This window comes from Centruroides vittatus, unplaced genomic scaffold, assembly GCF_030686945.1.
Source record: "Centruroides vittatus isolate TY-2023 unplaced genomic scaffold, ASM3068694v2 contig_717, whole genome shotgun sequence".
NCBI classification, from domain to species: domain Eukaryota; kingdom Metazoa; phylum Arthropoda; class Arachnida; order Scorpiones; family Buthidae; genus Centruroides; species Centruroides vittatus.
In genome coordinates this window covers 1,154,722-1,167,363 of record NW_027122456.1, presented here as the reverse complement: position 1 = coordinate 1,167,363, position 12,642 = coordinate 1,154,722, and the positions used below count along the sequence as shown (strand labels likewise).

Genomic DNA, 12,642 nt, shown 5'->3' with positions numbered 1-12,642 from the left:
AAGCAATAAGTTCTAACTATCAAAGAAAGGTGCTTACAAATGTTAGAAGAAGCTTTAAATCAAGTTCAACAGAGGCTTCCATTGACAAGAAATTTGTTTCAAGATCTAGCGCAATTAAGCCCAAATATAAATTTAAACCAAGCTTTATGACCAAAGTTTTTGAATTGCCATTTTTGAATTTAGCACAAGACAATCTTAATATGATTGAAGAGCAATACAGAAAATTATCTTTTGTCAATTGGATGGACGAAGATCAATTTAAGGAATGTGGAATATCCAATGAGAGTGCGCATTTTTGGCAAAAAATATTACAAAATCCCCAATTCAAAGAACTTGCGACTTATGCCGTCAATTGCTTAATAACACCCATTAGCAATGCTACAGTAGAGAGGGTGTTTTCACTTTAACTCATTTTAAGAATGAGGCAAGGAATAGAATGCAACTTTCTTTTCTAGATGCAATTATTAGGATTAGGTCACAACTTTTGTTCTCAAATATATGTTGCAAAGAATTTGTCCCTTCACACAAAATGTTAGAGTATTTTACTTCTGAGAAACTGTATTCCCCTGATTCAATTTCTTACCTTAATCATGAAGATACACTTGTTGGGGAAGAAGCATTAAAATAGCATTCAAGTATAATTAAAGTATAATGTATATAAAATATATAATAAATTTTGGCTTTTTTCTGGCTTTATTTTTTACCTTGGTTTTTTTTTAAAAATTTACATTTGGCCACCCTGTTGTGTCAGATATGGCATTATCATGGTGAAACAATACACCTTTTCTGTTGATCAGTTCTGGCCTTTTCTGTTTGATGGTATCACTCAATTTGTCCATTCGATGGCAGTACACTTCTGAATCAGTTATGGAATTGTCTGGTAGAGGCTCCAAAAAAAAGAAAAACCTTAAAATCCCATCAAAACGTGCATCTCTTTCTTTAAGAACATGTAGAACCCATATATCGGGCTTTGAAATGAAACAAAGTCATCTCAAATGATCATAAGTGGTTTAATTTGACAAATTTAATCTCATAGCAATTTCTTGTGATGTTGTTTGGCAGTTTGCTTCAATCGGTACCTTTATTTTGTCTTCATCAGCTTCAACTGGCCTTCAAGAACGTGCATTTTCAATATTGAAATTGCCAGAATGAAATTTTGTGAACCGGTTTTGGCACTGTCATTCTGTCAACACATCTTTTCCATACATGTCACACAATTTTTTTCTTTTGTGAACAGCATTTTTATTTTTTTGTAGTAAAACAGCAAAATATGCCGAAATATGCTGCTTTCAATTTTCCAAATTTGATGGGACACCAAAAACAAGTAATTGCACAGAATCAAATAAAATTTTTTACAAATAAGCCTTGAAATGTCAGCTGTCAAAATATATAATGACAATATGGTTTAAAATGAATTTGGCAAGTAAAAATACAGCTAATTCCACTGGTGGTAAAAAAATGAAATTACTTTCCAAACAACCCAATAATTTTACTTAACACTAGGTACATTAAGCTTTCTAATACTTTTTACAAATTTTTTTCCATCATAAAATACTAATAAAGTTAAAATTTTTTAAAATTGTGCACAGACTTTATGGACACCCTGTATTGAAGCTGCAGAAACATCATTTTCCATTGTTCACAAACATCAATCAATGACTGTCACTGCTGTTTGTGAACAACAGAAAATGGACATTTTTGTAGCTTCATTGTATTTATACGTATTACATTTCAGTTCTGTATTTGTTTTTTAAAATATTACTGTATTTAGAATCTTCAAACGACCACAAAATTTATTTGTTTCAGGTCTATTAATTTATTACTACTATAAGAAGATCTAAACATTAGATCAGTTCCTGACGTGTCTCTCTCCATTTAATGATAACAAATTCAAAATAGAAAGTTCATGTTTTCTAAGTCTTCATTTAACAATCACTGCTGTCATTCATACTAAAATATAGCAATATATTATTCTTTTACCCATTAAAGTTTTGTTTACTTAGCATTATCCATTCCAAATGTTTTGATGTAGGTTACTTTGTAATTGCAATAAATGCTATGTATTAAAATGTAAGCTGCAATGGCATATAGCTATTGCTTCAATAATCTAAATTTCACAATCAGAAATACTTCATAAATATACAGTTATTTTTACTATTGATACAGTAGATATCAATGAAGTTAATTTCCTAGTACAATGTGACTAAATATATACTTTTATCCACAAAATTTCTCAAGTGATCAAAAAGAAACTGCTTGATGACAAGTGCTTACTTGTCATCAAGACTTAGACTTATTGCTTCATAGCACTAATTTATAGTCTAGGCCAACGTTGCCCAAACTGACTTGTAAGCCACATGCAGCTCTTCTAGAGCTTAATTGTGGCTCAACTAATAAATAAAAAACATTTGTTGTTTTTAAAATTTCTGTATCTTGTAAATACACTGAAGCCACAGTTAACTCATGTTTTTTAAAAATGTAAATGGTGGACTGTCACTGGAGCGAATGACGGAGAATAACAGTAGCAAAGTATTTTACTTTTGTTGAACGTTGCAATTTTATAGTTATTTATACAATTAAATGTAATACCATCGGTTATGTTTTATATTTACTATTTTTTACTTAAAATCTAAATAAATATTCTTAATGATTGTGAATAAAGCCTTTAATAATCAAGGATCGAGAGTTAGAAGTTAACCAGTTATCATTCACTTCACTTTTGATATATGAACACTTAACTTCTAACTCTAACTTTTGATTCTTGGTTGTGAATATGGCCATAAGACCATATATTCTGGATAATAGACAAAAACTTATACAGACTGATAGCCCACATGTACTGTTGCCTTACAAAAAAATTTAAACCAAATATAAAAATCTTTCAAACAATATAGAATATGCCTTCTTATTATAATTTGGAAAAAATCATGAAACTTAAGTGAGCATTATTAATATGTTTTACAAAGTTAGTCTGTTGACATACTATCCAATTAGCCTGAAAATGTAATATGCTTATTACAAGCTATAGTTAACCTTTCAGCAGTGGGATAGTCAGGTATAGTGCTATCTCTTAGTAGTGGAGAATATACCTGGGAAAATTTTAAAGTATTTTTCATGCGATTTTTCTCATTACCGTTTTGGAAAAAGATTTTGTAAACAGTTATGTCTAGTAAAGAAAAGTCTTTTTTTTATTGTTACATAATTCATTTTTTATGTGTGTTTTTTTTTCTCGGTAGTTTTTGGCGATACCTCCAAAAGAATTTAGTGGATATATACGTCTCTCACCACTGCCACATGATCGCCCTCGACATATATATACATCCCTCACTGCTGAGTGGTTAAACATTAAACAACTTTCAAGTTAATTGTTCCCAACACAAACGCAATGAAATCTAAAATAGTTTTTTCTGCTCTAGTCTATGTCAAAAGTGGAGTTAGACCAAGAAATGCAATATATATAATGTTACAAGTTTTTTGCACTGTCCAAAAGTAGAATAGCTTTATGAAACCTTTTGTAAGTTAAAATGATGTAAAGAAAAGAAGCAACTATCTATAATTTATATAGTAAAATTTGAGTGTTTCCAGAGTCAAAAATAACTTAATAAATTATATCAATTAACATAAAACCTAAAATAATACAACCATATGGTAAAAGCAAGAATAATATGATGAATACACAGCCTATGTATAGTAGGAATATAAAGTACAGTACTGTACATACAGTTGTGAAACTACATCAGAAATGAGTATAGAAATTTTTACATCAGAAGTATTTTCTCCATCTCCAGTAAGTAACACGTAAGATATCAAACTACCCTAGTTTCAAGAACCAATCAAATTCTCCATGACTACATTTAAATTCCACTTTTTCAATGCTTTTGTGACTATTGTCCATTTTTTTTCTGTTTCAGCTTGTCAAGAAGATTGGCTGATTTCTTCTTAAGTAAGGTAACTTAACAGAACACCATATTTTGTACAGTATTGAATATACTTAACAATAGACTTTTCATTTTATCATTTTAGTTTTTCAAACAGATGCCCATAATAAATCAACATGAATCACAGATGCCAACAGATATAGTTTAAAGCTATGGTGGCTTAATGCTGAATGTAGCATCCTGGGAAGGAACTTGGAGACATCTTGCAGCTTGGGATATAAGATGTCTCTAAAACAGTTTGCTGAAAAATGGATGCTAAGCACTATGTTTGCTCTTTGTTTTTTTTTTTTGTTTTTTTTTCGTAAAAGTTAAAATCCACTTTGGATTTCTTCTGGTTAGCAAAAACAGATACTAATATAGATCCTTTGTAAAAGTGAATGGCATAAAGCAAGCTTTTGTAAAGTGGAAGAAACTTATTCTAAAAAATTATGTTAGTAAGTAATATATGTTTTTCTTCCCAGTGGTGTACTATACAGATAATTCACTTGCACTGAATTATTATCCATTAGACAATGCTTGTTATCTAAATATTAAAATAAAAATATAATGTTATATGTTTATTATCTATAAGTTACTTTATAAGTAAATATTTGAATTTTTTGAAGGATTTGGAAATTCAAACATCCACAAAGAACAACCTTGAGTCTGCGTAATTCGAAGGCAGTGAAACAGGGACTGTTTTCTTCCGAAGTACTTTCAATTCTCTTCCTCACCAATTTGCTTTCTCTACTTCTTGGAGCAGGATTCGGGTAAATATCTGAAAAATTTTATTGATCTAAGAGATGAAGTTATATTATTGTCAATTCTCACTGAAAAACTGACATTTTCACAAATTTTTCTAACAAAAACAGACTTGATTTATTTGTATTTTGGTAAAATTTTAAGTAAAGAATTAAGAGGAATCGCTAAAAGATCATGTGCACACATCTACACATTTAAGCACACTCAGATTCTCATTTGCATTCATAAAATGTTTGAAGTAAATAGTTTATTAAAATGTAATTTTATAACTGAGGATGAATCAATTATGCACCATTGCTATTGATGTAAAAAATTAAACTTTGTATATATCACCCGTAAAGTTTAACCATCTTTTGATGCTAAATTTATTCACTTGATGAATTGAATACATTAAAGTACTTTTGACAATTTGAAATGTCGGAAGTACTTGCATGTATTCAGTTCATCAAGTAAGTAAATGTAATGCCAAAAGACTATATTTCATCCATATATTTGGTATCATACATGAATGTGTAAATTTTTTTTTCAATCATGGGGAAACTTTTTTGAATTTCATTGAAAAATATTTAAAAAAATTTTATTTCATAAAAGATCAGTGATATAGATCACCTCATGAACATGTATATAGATTTTGGAAGAAATAATTGTATAGTTTTTATAAAGTTTGTCGGAGAATTTTGCAAAAATAATCTAGCATTTTTCCACTTCATTTAGCTTATACAGGGTCTTCCAAAAAGAATACTACCATTTTTAAATTATTGTAATTATGTTAATTATATGAGAACATTGTAATGAAGATTAAAACATGGGCAAATGTGAAACTGACAGTTTTCCAATTAGTTTATTAACGTGTGCTTCTGGTGTCACACAACATGCATTTAACCAATACTCAGATTCTTCTTTTGCTTGCTACAGCATATTTATTGGCATGCTTCCCACAGCAGTTATAATTCTACAGGTGATGGAATAATAGACCCAATCATATGACAATTTAATTCAAATTTGGTCTCATCAAAGCAGCTGTAGCACTTCATTGATTCAATTGTGTATAGAAAATGTGAACATAGTACAGGATATTCTATATATATATTATGTTGCTTTTAGTTTGCATTTAATATCATTGCCGAGAGCACCCATTAACGTCGATTAACTCATGTTACTCAATAATGAGTGAGTCTGACTTTGTGAACTGCAGAAAATGTGACTCTTCCTCTATTACAGAGTTGCCATTTTTGTTTACAGCATTTCCTAGAGGTCATAGGTAAAAGATGTTTGAATGCAGATGAGAGACCATAACCATGACAGTTACTCGTTTGAGTTGTATACGTTGTTTACTTCTTAGATAATTAACCTAATTACTGTAACCTAAAGTGATAAGGTCTCCCAAAATGAATGCTATTTTATCACCAATGTTTAATTACACAATTGGACATTTATTCCTAAAAATAAACAAACTTTTCGATGATTATTATTTTGATTGTTAACTCTCTTTTATCTGATTAATTTTCTTTCCTCAATTTTGAAGCTAAAAAATTTTAAATTAGTAAACTGACAATAAGACAGTTAGCAATATTCCAGAACTTAGCATAAATAATGATTTTAGATACATTTGATATATAAGATTGATGGTATGTAAAATTTGTATGTTTTTATTATTTATTTAAGAAAGATCTTTTATTTATGTAAAAAAATCTTTCTTGATAACTAGAGAACAAATAATAGAGTGAAAATGCGTGTATTAAAAGCTGTATTAATATAAATTTTTATTTTTAACTCTACACCATTGGAGCACAAGAAATGCTACTTTTTTTTCTACACTCAGTGGAGATAGCAGGACCCCATCAGGGGGTGCTGCTATCTCCACTGAGTGTAGAGAAAAAGAGGTCTGGCCAAATATGGATAGTTAAACATACAACAGACCCGATTACTCTAAAATATTTGCATATCTAATCAGAATTTGGCTCCTTCAAAGCAATAGCTTGGCACTTTACTTACACAATTGCTTATAGAAAGTGTGAACATCGTATGGCTTTTCATTTATATATTGTTCCATTGCATTTGATATTGCCAGGAGCTCCCATTGACATTGAATAAATTTGGTAACAATACAAGCAAATAATAAATTCTGTGAATTTTAATTAATGAAATTCAGAACAAACACGAGTAAAATTTGCTTTTGCTAAATGTTTGGGGTGAAATGCATCCAGAAAAATTTGTCTCCAACTTTTGTTTAAAATTTAAAAAAGTAAAATAATTCAAGGATTTTTACACTATTTAAAGAGAGTTTCTATTGAAATGTTTAATCTTTCACAAATTAAGAATATGTAATTCATTTTTTTAATATTTTATTTTCAATAAGCTTGTAATTTATATATTAATTTTTTATTTTTCAGTCTCTACATTGGCAAAAGAATAAATTCGGTGTCCAATATTGCTCTGAATTGAAGTTTTGGAAGAAGCCAACTACGTACAACAAAGTTTCCTGCATAAGCATATATTTCATTTCGATATAAATACATAAACATATATAATCCAAACCCCCCACTTTTCCCATTTGTTTGAAGAAATATAAACTTTAAAGACCCGATTCAAACAAAAAAAAAAATTTAGTGAAAGTGGAAGAGGTGTGGGCAAGTTACTTTTCTGGTTCCTTCTGTTTAGTTAATCAAAAATTTTTTTTTTGTTTTTTCAAGTGTAGTAAAATTGTTTGTTCATTAAGAGAAGAACAATATTGTAAATTGAATATTCTTATGTAGGTATCTATGTTTATTTGTTGTTATCTATACTCTTGGAACAAATTTGTTTTCCATTATTTAGTAATTTAAGCAACATTCTCACAAGTTTATTCGCTAGTTTCCAGATAGAGACTAAATTAGGCAATAAAAAGACCCGCATGTCATTTAGTAACTGGTAAAATAACAATTACAGTTTACACAAAACTTATCCAATAATTGCTCCTAGTTGAGCTTGGACCTCCTTTTAGTGTCTTGGCCGTACGAAAAGTCTCTTTTTATTCAAAATAGGATTCTTTTTAAATTTGAAGAGACTTTTCTGCGGAACAGAGTGCGATTTCTTTTCTAATTGCGAAATTTTGTAGTGACTTTTGAGTTTTACGTGAGAACTACTCCCCTAAATGTTTTGTGTTTAGGATTATATACATAAATACATATACATGTGCATGTATACAGAATACAATCTCTCTTTTTTCCACACTAAAAAACAATTAGGAAGTAACTAGTGAGCGTGTTTGACAGTTAAAATATTAGTGTTTTACGTCGCTTTAAGTCCATTATGTGACGTTAAGTGTGTTTAGACGTAGGGAGAAAATCCTGTATAAATATCGAGACTATTTACCTGTTTCATAATTCTACTATAAATATTATTATTATTATACATATGTAAAATTTTTAAATATATCGGTACAAACTGAGTTTATAAGCAATGTGCATTATTATGTATAATAATAAACTAAATATTGCAAATTAAATGTTTTAATAAACAAATTTTTAAAATCGAATTCAGAGTGGAAATATTTATATCTTGTGTTTAGTTTATTGTAATTTCATTTTATAACAAAGGAATAATAATTAAAGTTAATTGCATTCTTGGGATTCAAATTCAGAGCACAATGTAAGCGCGGGATAATCGAGAAGCGGCTTTTTGCTTATTTTTTCGATATGATCGACTTTACTTTGTTTTATTTACACGTACAGAATTCTACATATTCAGTACCGATAGGCACAACTGGGAGTTGGAAACAATATTCAAATACAAAGTTTTAAACTAAAGAGTTCTCGTGACAATTGCCACGTATAAATTGTGAATTAATAATCCGTGAAACAAGAAAACCTACTTTAGTGTGTTGCACTATATAGATCAGTATACAAACTAATTTGAAAAATTATAGGTTGAATGCTTTTGTCCTTTTAAATGTATTGTTCATTAGTTCTTTGAATAAGTCAAAGATCTATGTTCAATTCATAATTTTTTATCACAAGGCCAGGTTATCCCTTTGCTCTGGAGTAAGATTTTAATTTTCGACCTTGTTCTACTTAGGGCATTCTAAAAGGTAATGCTCACTGCCTTCGGTTTAACCACATATTGTGCATTTATCACTATTAGATATCCGGAAGCTTCTGAAAACCTCCGTGGTCAGGAAGGAATGGAGTCAGGTGGAAATCTGGTTTAAACCATTTTGTGTTTTTAACATTCTCCACTGTGGGAGATAGGAGTAAAGTCAAGTCGTTCTGTGTGGACTCCCATTGTCTTTGCCATTCGGTCAACGTGTGGTTTTTCAGTGCAGCATATCGTTTTGATCGGTTTCTTTTCGTATGTTATAGGAAAGTCTCGGTTTAATGCAGCAATTTTAGCCAGTTCGTCAGCTAACTCGTTACCGCTGTCCCCAGTATGGCCTCTTAAGCAGGATGCACACATGCGGCGCGGCAAGGGAAAGCGGCAGAATGACGTCACTTTTTCTCGTTGCAGAACTCGATTTTGTGCCGCAAAAGTTGGTTGAATTCTATGTTTTGCAGCGACCGCCACAAAGATGCGTTTCTATCAGCCAATAACAGTTCGTCTGGTAGTCAGGTGAGAAAACACAATCACGTGGTGTTTTAATGGCGGAAAGTTCGACGCAGTTAACCGAGATAACAAAGATCAGAATAAAAGAGGAAAGGATAAAAAGGTTAATGTTAGCTATGGTGACTAAAATGTCGGCTCCTCTCTGATTCCAGCAAACAAGAAAGGAAACAGTGGGGTCGCACGTTCTAACCTAACCTTAACCTATTCTAATAAATTACCATAATTATTACCAACCAAATTATTAGAATAGGTTAGAACATGCGGTACCCACTGTTTCCTTTTTTCTGTTTGCTGGAATTAGAGACGGGCCACCATTTTAGTCACCATAGGTAATGTTAACCGATAATAAATTTAACACAAATTCTACACAATAACCATATATAATTTAATTAATTCAAAAACAAAAACAAAACCGAATCTTACTCGAAATAGTATTCTTTATCGAGAGATCTTAATCGAGGAATAAGTCTATTTTGTGCACCAGTTCTTTCTGGATCCAAGAAAATATGAGGATTTTCCACCTATGGAATATCGGGTCTTTGGGTATCAGTGGCGTGCCGTCATTGGAAGCGATGGAAGCGCCGATTCCACCTTCCAATGACTTTCCCTCGAATTTTATAAAATATAAATTTTCATATTTTAACGTACTTTGAATTAATTAAAATTAATATTTTATTATAACTGCATTATGTATCTTTTACAAATTTCTATACTACGTGTGAAAAAAACGATAAGATTGCTATTGTATATTCGAATAATTCGGTGGCGGAAGGAATGTCGAAACCGGGTCAGTTTCTAATCAGCCAGATTATATAGGCATTAGCACATGCGGTTTACAGTGCACCAACCTCACCCGGTTTAGCTCACCCGGCTAAACCGGATAAGCAACACACTCGTAAAGAGTACAGCTTTATATCCCGGAGCGGTTGTGGGCTGTTAGCCACCTGCCTGTCAACTTCCAAGCAGCCAGATTATAGGCATTGGCGCATGCGCTTTACAGAGCACCAACGTCACCCGATTTAGCTGGTGGATGCTTCACACACAAAGCTTCTAACTTTATATCCCGGACCGGTTGTGGGCTGTTTAGCCGCCTGTTTGCTAGATATTCGGCCGCTCTCGCCCGATTACGTGAATCACGAGTAGACTAGATCAACGGCGGGCAACCCCGGCCCGCGGGCCAGCTACGGCTGGCGAAAAGTTTCTATCCGGCCCGCGAGATCTTTAATAGATTATTAAATTGGAAAAATAACTAATTAATAGTTAATTTTCCAATTCTTTGTAATTTTCGAAAACGATAAGAGAAATAAATGTAGTATAAACTTTTTATTTATTTATTTCATATTTGCAGACTAAAAAAATTACGAGTCACAAAAAGGCGTCGATTAACTACTACGGCCCGCGGAAAAACGTAAAATTTATTCTGGCCCGTGTTATAAAAAAGGTTGCCCACCCTAGACTAGATTTATAACTTAACCCAACCGATAGGAGTTTACTGGCATGTTTTTATGATAGTTCTGTATAGTTGACAGGAGTTTAAAAAAATCCATTAAAATATTTGATATATTTATTCCGCTCTCCCATCTTATATTACTTACGGGTTTCGATGTTAAACCGGTGATATTACGATTATAGTATGTCCCATCTGTAAGGGAATGCAGAAAAAACGTGTACAATTCTTGTATAATGTTAAAAAATTAACTGTTACTTTGGCATCATTATTTACAACCAAATTTAATGAATGAGACGTACAATGGTACAAAAAAAGCTCTAGAATTTATTTTCCTTAAATGTACGATCTAAGTATCGGTTGTCATAAAAATTTCTTTCCACTTCTTTCCCGAGACTACAGATATTCGAGTACAAAGTAACTGGTTTCGAGTTATTTCTACTAAGAAGTAGTTAAATAATTAAGAGATTAGGGAATGGTGACATAAGTAAAACCCTGCTGACTTAAACAAAAGCTTAACCGAAGCAATTACTAGCTCAGTACAGTGGGGAACTGATTTCCGTGTACACCTGGTACTAAAACGAATTGCAGTAGTTAGAAAACAAATGACTATTAAGTTTAACATATTTACATCTATGGTGAGAAACGTTTAAAATTTACAACGGCCCTGTCGCGTCCTTTGAGATATACTAGTGATGCGACAAAAGAGGCATTTGACGTTGACCGGTATCGGCACCCTCGGGATTTGTCACGCATGCATTCACTGTACATCTACCAAAATCGTCTCTGTTTCCATTCGTGAGCCACTCGCAGGGAGCAATTTTAACTCAGTGGATTGTTTAAATATTTAAAAATAAACAATATTTTATGTTATTTTTATATACGTTTCTTCGCAAAAGTATATTCATACAATTGAATATTTTGTACCAGGTATGTATAATTGTATATCCATCACAAATTTTATTTTACCAAGTAAGTTTTAATAATTTTATTTTTAATTTTAGCCCTTATATCATGGCTAGCGATTTAAACTGTAATTGTGATATTGAAAATTTACTTTAAAAAAGTTTTGGCTCAAGACAATATAATGAAAAAGAAGCCATTATTAAAAGAGAAAGACCAACGCCTAAATTAAATATAAGTACTTCGACAAAAAAATTTGTTCGACATTTTCACGATAAAATTTATCAAGACGTAAAATGGCTTTGTGGATGCATAAAAATGCAAAAATTGTTTTGTTGGCCTTGCCTATTATTTTCAAATGAAATTAGTGTGTGGAATAAGAATGGCTTTGACGATTTAAATAATTTGAGTAAAGCTAGAAAAAGACACGAAAATCGTAAATGTCACATCGATTCTTTCGTAAAATTGAAGCAATTTGGAAATCAAAATAGAATAGAATTTAACATTAGTAAACAATATAAAATTAATATTGAAAATTATAACAAGATGTTCTATTTTTTTTTTTTGTAACCGAGGAAGATCGTTAAAAACGATTGAAAATGTTATTATTTTATTAAATTTTGCTGGATTCATAAAGGTGTAGTTTATTTAACTTATTCTACTTCCAGTACACAGTTTTATATACTTATAAATAACTACAGACTAATATGTAGAGCCTATATATGAAAACTGGTAAGACTGATAGCCACTTAGCCACTGATTATCCGTCCTTACATTATTATAATATATTAATATAAATTAATCAGTAGAATTGCCTTTGCTAGTATTTAACTTAAAGATTACATTATAATTATAATCTAACTAAACATTTAAAGTTAATTATCTCTATCTCAAGTGTTAAACCGAACCAAAGTTAAGTTTACTACCTAAATGTGTGAGAAGTTTTACTGATTTATAGTGACCAGTCTAAATAATAAAAGCTTCTTAAGTATTTTTTAAAAATGTTTTATTTCATTAAAAAAAACATAAATT

At 31.1% G+C, this 12,642-nt stretch overlaps 1 protein-coding gene across 2 annotated transcripts in view; it reads left to right on the top strand.

The window, feature by feature from the left end:
- Window positions 1-8,196, top strand: part of BNIP3 (BCL2 interacting protein 3) — a 34,083-nt gene extending 25,887 nt beyond the window's left edge. For both annotated transcript variants that reach the window (XM_067276824.1, XM_067276825.1), the window contains exons 5-6: window positions 4,544-4,687; window positions 7,073-8,196. In XM_067276824.1, the coding sequence (XP_067132925.1) occupies window positions 4,544-4,687; window positions 7,073-7,124 (196 nt within the window). In that variant the 3' untranslated portion in view covers window positions 7,125-8,196. The remainder of the gene's footprint in view (window positions 1-4,543; window positions 4,688-7,072) is intronic.
- Window positions 8,197-12,642: the final 4,446 nt, after the last annotated feature.